Raw genomic sequence first — 14,514 nt, 5'->3', positions numbered from 1 at the left:
TAATACACTTGATATGGTCGCCGATTGGGTCAATTCGAGTCAATTGGGTCGAATCGTTGAACCGAACCCAACCTAATTATTGATCACTGGACTTAATTATGTCGGCCCATTTATGATATTAATGCCTGACCCAAATCCACCATTCTCGCAACATGTCGACCTGTCGCGTGCATTACGAATCGCCACTTGTCATATCCATTGATGGTCCATCGATGAGATCCAATTTCAATCTGTTCTCCCTCGTCCTCACCGTCAGATTTAGATCAGACGATAGCGAAGGATGAAAATGTTCTACGATTAACCTGATCCGCGGATTACCAGATTGGACAACGGCCCTTTCCCTACTTCCCCCCGTCGTTAAACCGTCCCTCCCCGGCATTGTCCCGGCTAGGGTTTCTGACCGTCGTTCCGTCTCCCGTCGCCATTGAGAGTTCCTCCTGATCTTTCGATTCGATCTGTTAATGCATGATTTATTGTTTTCCCTTCTGATTCATGTTTTTGATTGGTGAAACTCCGTGAATAGCCGCAGAGGATCTCCGCCGAAGCGCAGGAGGTTCGGGAGGTCCACAAGCTATCGAATTTTACCCCAGAGGTTGGACTTGGCTACTGATTTGTATTCTTTTTTCCCCTATGTTTGGGAACTGGTGAAGGGGACCGATGTCTGTGTGTGTTTTTTGCCACCTATGAACAGGTATTGGGTATTGAAGGAAGAATGTTTGGCAGAAATCGTTATGCGGAGAAGGTGCAGATGAAGAAGATGTAAGCATCCTTTGCATCGTCCTTGAAGTTTGATTTCCTAAACTTGTCTCAGCAATGTAGGTATGTTTGTATTGTTTCTTTTATAGTTTTTAGTTCCAAGTCATTGAGCCCTCATACTCGCTTTACTAAGCCCATTGAATGAGGGAGGGGAATTTAATACTAACATTACAACTGAATAAAAGAGCTTCCTTTATGAGCAGTTATGTTGCTTGACATACGCCAATCAAGAATGTGAAGTTACAATCAGCAGCTAATAGCCATATGAAGCAATCAACTTTTTGTAGCATTGTGATCCTGAACAGCTATTTTTACCATGTTACGAAAATGTGACTATGTTTTGCGTTACTGATTTCCATCTTTGCATACTTATACATTAACTATGTCCAGAGACATTTCGGATTTATAGGACAAAAATGGAGAATTTGCTTATTCAGGGTTGTCGATTTAACAGACTACCAACTTAATCGAAGTGAAATTGAACAATTTCGTTTCTGTTTGGTCCTTCCCAGTCTTACTATTTATGATGAATCATCAAGTAGGTGTAATTGTTCCAATGGAGGCTGATAGGCGAATTAAGTAACCAACTTTTTTCTAGCATTGTGATCCTGAATAGGTCATTCTATCATTTTAAAAAGGGTTCATGTTTGCCATTACTGATAACTGTCATTGTATATGTAGACATGTTATTGTATCCAAAAGCATGTTGGATTCATAGGACAGTAATGGTGAATTTGCTTGTTCAGTGTTGTTGATTTAACTGATGACTACCTTAACTGAAGTAAAAACGAGCAATTTGCTTTCTGTTTGGTCCTTTGCAGGCTTGTTGTTCATGATGAATCATCATATCTCCATTAGGTGGTCGACAAGGTTCATGATGAAGCTACTCCTGCATCTTTTAGATTGGGATACGACAACATGGAAAAAGGTTTCTTATCCTTTTAACATGCCACTCCATGCATTAAATTTTAGTTCAATCCCTGGTTTTCATATGTGCAGATGATCCTCAAACAACACTTAAGCAGAAAAAGGAGGAAAAGGCTGGCAATTGGAAGGTCCCCTTACCAATGGTGAGCTTGCTTTTAAAATATGCCCAACACATGATTTTAGTTTCACTTTAGAAAATAGCCCCTAGGCCTATCTAAGATCTCTCTAGATCAGTCAAATGATTTCTCAACATCCTCTCTTTGACGTTGAATGTGTGCCTGCAATTGTGCATGCATCCATCATGTGGTAGACTTAAGAGCCTCACCTTTAAGGACAGTCATGGCCAATTAGCCATTCTTTTGATTGTCCTTGTATCATCAGAGGGAGGGAAGGAAGGACCGGGAGAGAATAGTCTTCTTTTTTTTATACAGAAATAGATCATTTTTCGTTGGACAGTGTACACAGTGATTAAAGCTGCCCTTTCATTTGCTTCTGAATCTTATTATAAAATCAGAGACACTTTTAAGAACTAATTACCAATTTTTATTTACATGTAGTGCAATCTGGAGAGTGAATAACAGGCACATTGCGACCAAATGCATTTATGAATTTCGAGGCAAATGCTGGTGGTTGGCCTTGGACATGCAAAGGAAATTATAAAGCTGGACAGCAATGAATTACAATATGTTTGCTATTCAGTCATGCTGTTTACTGGTTAATTTGTACCAATAATACTTCTCCCAATGAAGCCCTAATCCTGCTGTTACATCGTCTGTTTTATTTGTTATGTTGATAATTAATAGCAATCACTTTCTCATTACGTTAGACATCCTCATGGTATGACATCCCACCCACTATATGATCATTCCATCGTTTTCCTCATGGTATGACATCCCACCCACTATTGTGGATTGAATGAATTAACTTAGTGGTTTATACTGTTGACTTCTATTACAAGGGTCCTGTAATTTTTTTGTGTCAAGCAAACTATTTGGTGAGTCAAATGAACACATATTCTACCAGAATAGTTAGACCACATGCAGGAGGATGGCAAAGCTCGATTTGCTTTTGGAGAGATCATGGCAAATATAATCCGCCCTTTGAGTCTAATTTCTCTGTTACTGAGCTTTTGTCAGTTTATGTGATATTATTATTGTGGTTTGTGCTTCATTTTGCTTAGTATTGCTTACTGTAAAATTAAGTTCAGCAGCTCAGCTTGTTGCTTGTCTTTGTCAGTCGAGAAATATATGCTCTATCTACATTCAAAGACACATGTTCGTCAATCTATACGACATGCACATTTATATGTTTACTGGTGTATCTGCAGGTACAAATACTATTCCATCGTTTTCCTTATCATTTATTATCTGCAGGTACACCAGTTATCCAGCTTCCTCCGGCAAACGTTGCCCCGCGTGCCCGATTGGATCGTCTTCGACTACGCCGCCTACTGGGCGCCCCGAGTGGCCGCCGAGTTCGGCGTGCCGTGCGCCCATCTTAGCATCTTCAACGCCGCGGTGCTGAGCTTCATTGGGCCGTCCGCATCGTTAATGGGCTGTGAAGGCGTGAGGGCGACGCCTGAGCAGTTCATGGAGCTGCCTGAGTGGGTTCCTTTCGAGTCCACCATGTTTTACAAGCCCTACGAGGCTCGCGAGCTCTTCAAGCCCTGCGTTCTGCCGGACGCCTCCGGTGTGTCAGAAACTTATCGGTTCGGTAGGAGCTTGGAAGATTGCCAATTGATAGCTGTTCGGAGCTGCCCAGAGTTCGAACCAGATTGGCTTCACCTCCTCGGGAAGCTACACAAAAGGCCAGTGATTCCCGTAGGATTCTTCCCTCCCTCACCTCCGGAATCAGAAACCGATGCAGAAAGCGAAAGCAGGTGGCGCAGCATCTTGCAGTGGCTAGCGAAACAAAAGCCAGAATCAGTCGTTTACGTCGCATTCGGCAGCGAGGTAAAGCTGACAAGCTCTCAAGTGCATGAGATTGCTCTCGGCCTGGAGCGATCCCAATTACCCTTCGTTTGGGCACTGAGAGCACCGGCAGACTCGCACGGCGGCCCCGCCGCGCTGCCGGAAGGATTCGAGGAGCGGACGCAGGGGCGCGGGCTGGTGTGCTTGGGTTGGGTCCCTCAAGCCCGGCTCCTTGCGCACCCGTCCATGGGCGGATTCCTGACGCATGCCGGTTGGAGCTCGATCATCGAAGGGCTCGCGCTCGGGCTCCCGGTCGTGCTCATGCCGCTGCTGTTCGATCAAGGTCTGAATGCAAGAAACCTGGTCGAGCGGAAGATTAGCGTGGAGGTGCCGCGGAACGAGGAAGATGGATCGTTCACAGGAGAGGGGATAGCGACGACCTTGAGGTTGGTCATGGTAGAAGAACAAGGTCAGCCACTGAGAGCAAAGGCCAAGGAGTACAGAGAGGTGTTTGGAGACGAGAAGCTGCATGATCGACATGTGTGGGAATTCCTCAAATACTTGATAGAACATAGAAGACAACAAGCTTAACTCAGCTACAATCGATATGAGATCTCAGTCTTGTCGTCGCTGTTCTCTGCTTTATTCGTGTTGTTGGATTCTCCTCGGTCACATGAAGCTTGGTGTCAACGTTACTTACTGCTCTGACCCCAAAGCTTCACCGTCTACTAGTAATTCCAACTTGGACTCTGGATTTTAATGGAGAATCACATGCTCCATCCAATCTTCTTAAATACTTATCCACCAAAACCTCTGTGACTGTCTTACGCACGCAATTACTTTTCCATTATGTCGTCAAGTTCATTACAGTTTCTTGATGTTGTTGGTGTTCCAATCAGTTGAATGGCAACATTGTGAGTCTTGATGAGAGAGAACAGAGATATTATCTTTTGTTAATGCTCCAAACTATTCATCAGTAGAAGAGCTTTTCCCTGCCAAATTTAAGGTCATTAACATAGACAAAAACGTAACATAGTATGGGCACGATCGGCACCATTATTTCCCAAACTCACTACAATTTCCTTGGATTTGAAGCTAGATGAGGAAAAAATGATGTTTTTGCTGATAAAAAACAAGCAATCAACTTATTGCTGAACTATTATCGTATATGTGTTCTTTGATACTGTGAGATTGAATCTACAAATTTGACTGTCTTCAATTTGACTGTCACGAAGAAGGATATGAAACCTGGAACGGTGGGGAAAGACAAGGGGAGCTCCTCCACACCCTTGAATGCATGCTGAGGATCTCCTTCGCTTTCTCCCTGGACTTAGCTTTGCAATCCACTTGGAGCACCAGGCACAGTTTGGACACCACTCCCATCTGCATCATCTCCTGCAGCAATCGAGGAGTAGCCGAGTGCCGCACCACCGAGTGCAGTATCCTGACTGCCCTCTCGCTCGCCATCTCCAAGGCCACGGCTCAAAGACTGTTTCCATCAACATATTTGGTACTAGAAGGAGGGCCACGAATGTCGAGGGACCCTCAGACTGACCCCGACGAGCCTCCAACCGAGGGATCGTACTTAACAGGGGTGCCGGTCGTGCGCCCCTCGCGTGACGGGCCGCGATCAGACGACCTCGTCACGACCTCGGAACGCTACTGACGCTTGTTTAACGACCTGGGTCTGCTTCCGCCCGAGGGCGCTCCCAGCGTCCCTTCGCCCATGTCGACTGAGGCCTTCCAGGACCTTTCCCACCAGGTCCGAATTTTGGCGGGAATGGTGCAGACCGTCATCCCGCTCATTTCCCAATCGACAAACCCGTCGGCGGCCCAGCCTACGTGTCGATTAGAACCATCTGCGCCTGCTCGCACTACAAACTCGGCGCTTCCTGGCTCACCCCAGACCCAGGCGTTTCCCCTTGGAGATCAAGCAATGGAAAACCTGGCCGGCCGACCCGAGCAGGAGACGATATCCTCGGGCTCGACGGACTCCTTCCGGGCCCAGCTATGCCTTTTCGATCAATGACTTGAAGAAGTACAGAAGGAGGTTCGTGCCTCAAAGGGAGAGCTAGGGGACGATGCACACCGGGGGTTGCCGTTCGTGGCTGAAATACGGGACCAGCCGGTGCCCGTGAACTTTCGACTTCCCTCCCTGGACGCTTACGATGGCACCACCGACCCCGCGGACCATGTGGCCGCCTTTCAGGCTCATGTGGCCCTCTTTGTTGATGCAGGCATTCATGGCGAGTCTCCGTCCCTCTAGGTTCTTTTGGTCCCTCGTAGAACGACCCCCCGCCGTAGTTTCGGAAATGCTCCAACGAGACAACCACTGTGTTGCGGCGGAAACGTGGATGTTGGGGAGACATGAGGAGCACAAAAGGCCCCGGACGAAGCCACCACGAGGGCAGCTACTTGGCCCGCCGAGGAGCAGATTGGACCGGTTCGACCCGTCCACGCCGAGGTTGCCTCTCCCCGCCTTGGGAACATCTCGAACACATATTTCTCCAGATAATGGAGAAGGGGCTGCTCCGAGCCCCCGACCCGATGAGGAGCCCATGGGAGCTCGCGGACAAGACGCGATATTGTCGTTTCCACCGGCAAAACGGGCATGATACGGAGGAGTGCCGCGAGTTGAAGCGGCAAATTGAGGAGTTGATTTGAAGAGGGCACCTCGGCTGCTATCTACAACAGGATAAAGAGCTTTCCCCACGGCCCAAGGGCCCCTATCGAAAGGCAGATCGACGTAATCACAGGTGGCCCGACGTCTGGGGGAAATAGTATGTCTGGGCGGAAAGCATACGCCCGCACTGCCACAACCGAAGACCCTGGGCGCTGGCCCGAGCCCGAGGTCACGTTTCCCGCCGAGAGAGCCATGCAGCCCGAACACGATGATGTGTTGGTGGTGGCCACCAGGATCACCAACGCTCAAGTAAAGAGGATCGTGGTCAACACTGGAAGCTCGACCGACATCCTTTATCTGGACGCCTTCCAGAAGCTCGGGCTCTCCCGCGACGCCCTGGAGCCTATGAGCTCAACGCTCACCGGCTTCACTGGTGAATCAATTTCACCATTGGGCGCAATCACCTTGCCTTTAACCCTCGGGGAAGTACCAAGGACGAAGACGGTAATGGCAACTTTCTTGGTAGTCAACCTTCCTATCGCTTACAACGCGATCCTGCGGCGCTCCACCCTCAATAAATTCAGAGCGGTTATCTCCACCTACCACCGAACCTTAAAGTTACCGACCCGTGCGAGGGTTGGAGAGGCCAGGGGGAGCCCCCGCGAGTCAAGGCGGTGTTACTTGACCGCGGTCTCCCTGCACAAAAGAAGGAGGGTTGAACTGCCCCTCAAAGACTCCCGAGAAGCGAAAAGGCCGACCCAGCACCCCAAGCCAACGGAGCCTACGGTGGATGTGCCACTACTGGAGGGATGCCCCGATCGAACGGTAAAGCTCGGGTCGGAGCTTCCTGAGCAGGACGAGCCCAGCTCATTAATCTCCTCCAAGAGAATATCGGTGTCTTCGCCTGGTCACCTGCTGACATGCCAGGCGTCGACCCTGAGGTATCTTAGTACCACTTGTGCATCTCCCCCGATGTGCGGCCAGTAAAGTAGAAGCCCCGACATCTTACCCCCGAATGCCAGCAGGCTATCCGAGGAGAGGTAGAACGACTTTTGGCGGCAGGCTTCATTGAAGAGGCCAAGTTCCCACGCTGGTTATCCAATGTAGTCCTTGTGAAGAAACCTAATGGAAACTGGAGAATATGCGTTGACTACACCGATCTTAATCATGCTTGTCCAAAGGACTGCTACCCCCTCCCACGGATCGACCAGTTGGCCGACGCAACGGCCGGTCACGCCCGCCTGTCGTTAATGGATGCCTTCTTCGGCTACAACTAGATCAGAATGGCACCCGAGGATCAACAGCACACTGTATTCCTCACCGACCAAGGGGTATACTTCTACAAGGTTATGCCATTCGGGCTGAAGAACGCCGGGGCTATGTATCAAAGGACCATGAACAAAATGTTTGCTCACCAGATTGGGAGAAACATGGAGGTCTACGTCGACGATATGATTGTGAAAAGTCGCACGACCACGACTCACTTCTCCGACTTGGTCGAGACCTTCGACATGCTACGAAGGTATAACATGCGACTCAACCCCGCCAAGTGCGCCTTCGGTATCAACTCGAGCAAATTCCTCATGTTCATCATACATGAAAGGGGAATCGATGCGAACCCCGAAAAGGTACGGGCAATCGTCGACATGCAGGCCTCTCGGACAGTCAGGGAGTTGCAGCGCTTAAACGGGAGGCTCGTCGCCATGTCAAGGTTCCTATCCCGATCGGGTGACCGGTGCCTCCCCTTCTTCTGGGCTCCGAAGGACCCCAAGGACTTCGCGTGGACAGCGGAATGCAAGGAGGCTTTCGCCTATGTGAAGGAGCATCTGGCGTCGCTCCCTCGCCTTGCTTCGGTGTCCCCTCAGGAAAAGCTGGGTGTCTACTTGGTCGCCTCTCGGCACGTAGTAAGTTCTGTCCTGATCAAGGAGGCTTCTGGAGAGCAGTTACCGGTCTACTACACTAGCCATGTCCTTAACGAACCCGAGGAGCGATACCCTCCGATCGAGAAACTGGCGCTGGCGCTCGTATTTACCGCCCGAAAGCTGCGTCCCTACTTCCAAGCTCATCCGATCGAGGTAATCACCAACCAGTCGCTCCGACAGATTTTATCTAAATTTGACCTTGCAGGTCGCCTCCTCAAGTAGTCAGTGGAGCTCGGTGAGTTCGATATTCAGTATGTCCCGAGGACTACCATCAAAGCACAGGCGGTGGCCGACTTCATCTTAGAACTGACTCAGCCTGAGGGCGAGGAACTAGAACGCGTGAAGACGGGATGGCTCCTCCGCATGGACGGATCATCCGGCCGAAAAGGCGTGGGGGCCGGGCTGGTGTTAGAAGCCCCCGACGGGCACTCGTTCGAGTGCTCCCTTCGCTTCGGATTCAAGGCTACCAACAACGAGGCGGAGTACGAAGCGTTGCTGGCAGGGCTTAGATTAGCTGTCGAAATGCAAGTGGGCGACATACATGTCCTCACCGATTCACAGCTGGTCGCCGAAGAGCTCACTGGCGGGTATGAGTCCCGGGACCCAACCATGTCAAAGTATCTGGTGGAGGTAAGAGCTATCGCTGCCCATTTTTCCCGCTTCACATTATCCAGGGTGCCGAGATGCCAGAACGAGCAAGCGGACACGCTGGCAAAACTGGCCTCAAGATCGGGTCCCGAGGGCGAGCCCGACGTGGAGGAACTCCCCACCCGCGCTATCACGGTCGCAGCGGTAGCCTCTACTGGCCCCCTAACAACATTGGTGCAAGAGGTGTTATAATTCAAACGTCACGAGACGCTTCCCGAGGATGAAATCATGGCTCGGCGCCTACGCCAGACCCAGGCCTGGTACTGTGAAATCGGCAGACGATTATACAGGGGGTCATACTCACGCCCCCTCCTACGCTGCCTCGAGCCCGAAGAGGCTCAGTTGGTTCTCGTCGAGGTCCACGGCGGTATTTGCGGTGAGCACATAGGTGGGCGCACCCTGGTGTTTAAGATACTTTGTCAAGGGTACTACTAGCCCACTATGTGCCGAGATGCAAAATCGTATGTGCAAAGATGCGACGCATGTCAGAGGCACGCACCAACGCCCCGGCAGCCGGCGGTACTGTTGACGCCCGTGGACTGCGCATGGCCTTTCGCACAGTGGGGGATGGACATTCTTGGCCCTTTCCCCCCAGTTTCGGGACAACAAAGATATATTATTGTCGGGATAGACTACTTCACCAAATGGGTCGAGGCCGAACCACTGGTAGCGATCACGGAGCGTTAGGTGGAAAGATTCGTGTGGAGGAACATCGTTACCCGGTTTGGTCTGCCCAGAGTCATTATCACCGACAATGGGACGCAATTCACTAGTGCTCGGTTCAAAGAGTTCTGCGTGACCAATGGGATACAACTGAGGTTCAGCTCGATCGCGCACCCCCAAACGAACGGGCTGGCCGAGGTGACCAACCGAGCCATCCTAGGCGGACTCAGGAGAAGGGCGCTCGTGGCCCAATCCACTTGGGTTGACGAGCTCTCGACCGTCTTATGGTCCTTACGGACCACACCTAAAACCGCAACTAGGGAATCCCCTTACAGCCTAGCGTTCGGCGCCGAGGCCGTCCTACCCGCTGAGGTGGAGATTACCACCCCACGAACGAAATCTTATAACGAAAGGACATCGGCCGACGGACTCCAAGCTGGATTGGACTTGCTCGAGGAAAGGCGAGCCGACGTGCACCTGAAGGCCCTCTCCTACAAAAGAGCCGTCGTTAGGATTTACAACAGAAGGGTCTGCCCCCGACCTATCAAGCTGGACAACCTAGTGCTGCGCAGGGTCGAGGTAAGTAACCCAACCCGAGCGCACGGTAAGCTCACTCCCAAATGGGAAGGACCTTATCGGGTCATCGAGATTGTCTGACCGGGCACGTACCGGCTCGCGACGATGGCCGGCTGTTCTTTACCAAGGACATGGAACGTCCAAAACCTTAAGAAGTTTTTCATGTGAGAAAGCGAAAGATTGGCAATATGCAAGAAAAGAAAATTTTCTTTCATTTAAGAAAAACTGGGACTACAGGACTCGACCCTGACTTACAGACCGACCCCTTAGAAAAAAAACTACAAAGTTACAGGACCCTTTTATTCCTTCGGGACCTCCAGGCGATCGTCGAAAGGGACGTCCTCGGACATGTCCACCTCTAGATTTTCGGGGTGGGAAGTGAAGGGATCCTCCTCTACCTCAAGCCCTGGGTGGCGCACACAAAAGCAGGCCAGAGCGATCCGGTATCCATATTCGAAAGAAACCTGCCCCGTCCGCGTCAGCCCGAGTTCGAACCCCTCGGATTTTTTATATGTCGCGAGCAACTCCTTGTCCTTGTCGGGTCGGAGGCGAGGCTCCTCAGCAAGTGCCTCGGAAGCCGCTCTTGCCTCTGCCTTCACCTCCTCCAACTTTTTGCTGAGGGTGCTCGCCTCTGTCTTTAACAAACGGAGCTCGGTCCGCTCTACCCGCAAAATTTTCTGGAGCTCCTTATTCGAACTTTCGGATGTCTGGAGCTCCGATTTGAGGCAAGCCACCTCTACCTCCGAATCCGCCACGCGCTTCTCAACAACCGCCATGGCTTTCGGGCCCGCTTCGGCTCGAATCTCCTCCAATTGGCGGCGCAGCTCGGTGTTACGCCCGCTGAGGCCCCCGATGATTCGGCCAGCGTCACGCACCCGGACCATCAGGGCCGTCGCGTAGTGAATGCCATGTAAGAAAGAGGAGAGGTCAGGAGGAACACTATTGGATGTATAACTAGAAATAACAAGCGCAATACTTACCAATGTTAGGGACTTGGCTGACTTGCAAAGCAGAGCATCTGAGGGCAAGGTATATATATCCCGAGCCATGTCGGGATGAAGCGCACCCTGGAGGAATGCGGCGAAGGAATCCCCTCCGGCCCACACTCTGTCCACCTAGGACATGCCCCCATAGCAGGCGACCAGAGGGTCGCTTGCCTCCCCTATCGAGATCTCACCCACCACTCGCGACAGAAACGGCTCGTCGTCACCCGCGGGTAGTCGGCACAGGTCGCGCACGGAGGGAGGGCGCGGGTCCTTCCCTATCGCCTCCCGATTGGGTCCCGCCGCACCTCAAGGAGGGCCTGCCTCTGCTCGGTCCACCCGTCCCGGGGCCGCCTCAACTCCCTAGGAGGCAGTGGTCTTGGCTTTCTTCCGAGGATGCTCGTCCTCAATCTCCAGCGGGGCATCCTTCGAGCCAGGCTTCGGGTCGGCCGATGGGCGTGGAGAAGAAGCCGACGACGCCCGACCGCCTAGAAGGGATCGGAGGTTCACCATTTCTGTAAGAAGTCGGACAAAAGTTAGGACTAAGGGCGAGCCACGGAATACCCGGACCGGGCACTATTAACATACCCCGAGGCGTCGGACTGAGACCTGCCTCGACCAGCCACCGCTCGGTCATGTTCTGGATGCCCTGGGAACTGGGGAGAATCTCACGGAGCCTCCCCAGAGCCCGGCGCTCTTCGTCGCTGAGGCTCGGGGCGGTGTTATCGATCACTCTCGCGGACCACCGGACCCCGAAACCCCAATCTCTCGCACAACTGACATAAAAAAAACCTCCCATTTCATCCTTTGTTACTGGAAGGGGCCCCCCCGACTCGAAAACCCACTCGGGCTGACAGGAAATAACCCCTCAACCCCTTGGAAAGGCGATAATATGAAAGGAACAGGTTGAGGGTGGGGGTGATATTGGCGTAGTGACATTCCCCCAAGAACGCCACTGGGTAGCGCCAAGAGTTCGACGCCACCTGGGATGGCGAGATTCACCTCATAGAGATACAAGAGACAATGAGAGGGTGAAGGGGAAGGCGCAGACCCGCCTCTAGGGCGTCTAGGGTTAGCGCAAAACCCATCGAAATCAGGTCGTAGGCCCACTGCCCCGGTTCGGGGGCGCTGAGGATATAATCCTCCGGGATACTATAGCGCTCCCGAAGTCTCTTCAGCGACGACCCACTCACGGTGGAGTCGAGGTCATGCAGCCACATTAAGGCCTTAAGGGCCTGCGCCGCTTCCCTATTGGAGGACTCCACGGGGGATGGCGAAAGGGGTCTCTCCCTAGCTCTATTGGAGGATGAAGAAGAGGAAGAAGAAGAGGAGGTCATCCTCACCGACCTTAACGGGAAACAGGAAGGGGCTACGTGGGGAAGGGAGGTGACACTGGAGGTGAGGAGAACGACTAGAAAGTGGACGACGAGATTCGAAGGAGAAGACTCAGCAGCGAGAGATGGGAACGAAGCCGGACGCGCCCTATTTAAAGGAGAGATCCCGCCGAAACCAACGTCCCTTTGCCTCCCAAAAGTGGGCGACAGCCCACTCACGTGCTCGCCTGCCCGCCACGTCGCGTCAGGGAGGCCAAAGGCCTAACGCGGCAACTCAGGGGCAAGCCAAGCAAATGGTAGAGTCCTGGCGCCTCGATCTCGATGCCTGAAAGCATACTACAATGCAAAGAGCTGGCCCCCAAGAACTCACAAGGAAGGGGGGTTCTCAGTCCCCCACCACGGGCAAGTTGGTATAAAGGGACAACAACGCAAGTAGCTTCTCGGCTGCACGCCTCCCGAGACCACACCGGCGTGGCCAACCTGCCTGCGTCGTGCTCCTCGACTTTATGCTTCCCGAGACCACACCTGCACGGTCAGCCCGCCTGCGTCGTGCTCCTCGGCTCCATGCTTCCCAAGACCACACCCGCGCGGCCAGCCCGCCTGTGTCGTGCTCCTCGGCTCCATGCTTCCTGAGACCACACCTGCGCGGCCAGCCCGCCTGCGTCGTGCTTCTTGGCTCCACGTGCTCCTCGGCTGCATGCCTCCCAAGACCACACCTGTGCGGCCAGCCCGCCTGCGTCGTGCTCCTCGGCTCCATGCTTCCTGAGACCACACCTGCGTGGCCAGCTCGCCTATGTCGTGCTCCTCGACTCCACGCTTCCCAAGACCACACCTGCGCCGCCAGCCCGCCTGCGTCGTGCTCCTCGGCTCCATGCTTCCCGAGACCACACCTGTGCAGCCAGCCCGCCTGCGTCATGTTCCTAGACTCCACGCTTCCGGAGACCACACCTGCGCAGCCAGCTCGCCTACGAAACTCCACGACCCCCGCACCCCTAGCAACGGACCGGCTAACGCCCGACAGGGACAGTTTCTCAAAGCCGAAGCCATGCATCGGACTCCCAGTATGACAACCGACGCATAGCTTCTTTCCGGGGGGGAATAATGATGAGGATAATAATTGCGATAAGACTCGCATGACGTCAGCTGTCCCAAATAACGCCTCACAGCACCTAGTCAATGCAGATCGGAACACCGACCGAGGCACTTTAACACCCTGCTCAAGCTCAATCCTTCACGCTACGCCAACACCAGTGTCAGACGCTACCAGCTTGCCCCCTACAAGCGGGCAACTCAGGAAGCAGTAAGCTTCCCTATAAATACCCTCTCGTTCATCGGGGAGAGGGGCATCGGGGACCACTATCATATGACTTGATCGTCGGAGGGGTCGGGTCGAGCACCCCGACCCGACCTTTGTGCAGGTGCGAAGCAGAGGCCGCCCCGCCGGATGTGAAGGCGAGGAGTTCCTACCCGGAGGAAACAATGATCCCATCCCGACCACCGCATCATACCACCTCGGCGGATTCGAAGGCCGTCTCGAGAAGATCCCCTATCATCCGGACTTAACTGAGCTGCGTCGACCCAGAGGCAATGGCTCAAAGAGTGTTTCCATCAACAACTTCTAATACTAGGGTCCTGTAATTTTTTTTTGTGTCAAGCAAACTATTTGGTGAGTCAAATGAATACATATTCTACCAGAATAGTTAGCAAAGCTCAATTTGTTTTTGGAGAGATCATGGCAAATACAATCCGCCCTTTGAGTCTAATTTCTCTGTTACTGAGCTTTTGTCAGTTTATGTGATATTATTATTATTGTTGTTTGTGCTTCATTTTGCTTAGTATTGCTTACTGTAAAATTAAGTTCGGCAACTCAGCTTGATGCTCGTCTTTGTCAGTCAAGAAATTTATGCTCTATACATGTTAGTCAATATATACGACATGCACATTTATATGTTTACTGTTGTATCTGTCGGTGCAAATACTGTTCCATCGTTTTCCTTATCATTTATTATTATTGTCCTTGTGGATGTCACCCGACCGTCATTGGCGTGATGCTTCTGCCGACACCAAATTGTGGGGTAGGATGTTTAGATATTGGCCAGGTCGATCAACAGCGACGGCTGAGAGAGGAAGGCTTCTCCTATGACATGGCAGGATCGTCGTCATGCGAATAGA

At 52.2% G+C, this 14,514-nt stretch overlaps 1 protein-coding gene across 8 annotated transcripts; it reads left to right on the top strand.

The window, feature by feature from the left end:
- Positions 1-316: 316 nt before the first annotated feature.
- On the top strand, positions 317-4,471 carry LOC103990758 (putative UDP-rhamnose:rhamnosyltransferase 1). 8 transcript variants are annotated; one of them, XR_010497909.1, is made up of 5 exons: positions 317-592; positions 692-759; positions 1,578-1,684; positions 1,782-1,826; positions 2,241-2,512. XR_010497909.1 is itself a non-coding variant. In XM_065158219.1 (5 exons), exons 2-5 carry the CDS (start codon positions 713-715, stop codon positions 4,182-4,184), a joined length of 1,290 nt encoding a protein of 429 aa, XP_065014291.1. In that variant the 5' UTR covers positions 356-592; positions 692-712; the 3' UTR covers positions 4,185-4,471. The 8 variants fall into 8 exon arrangements, 6 of the variants coding, with proteins under 6 accessions (XP_065014291.1, XP_065014292.1, XP_065014294.1 ...); XR_672159.3 differs by having other exon boundaries at positions 318-592; positions 1,756-1,826; XM_065158219.1 differs by lacking the exon at positions 2,241-2,512 and adding an exon at positions 3,057-4,471 and having other exon boundaries at positions 356-592; positions 1,615-1,684.
- Positions 4,472-14,514: the final 10,043 nt, after the last annotated feature.

The sequence above is a fragment of the Musa acuminata genome, chromosome BXJ3-7 (assembly GCF_036884655.1).
Source record: "Musa acuminata AAA Group cultivar baxijiao chromosome BXJ3-7, Cavendish_Baxijiao_AAA, whole genome shotgun sequence".
In the NCBI taxonomy this organism is placed as follows: Eukaryota; Viridiplantae; Streptophyta; class Magnoliopsida; order Zingiberales; family Musaceae; genus Musa; species Musa acuminata.
The sequence above is the reverse complement of the archived record's forward strand: the minus strand, read 5'-3'. Positions and strand labels throughout refer to the sequence as shown.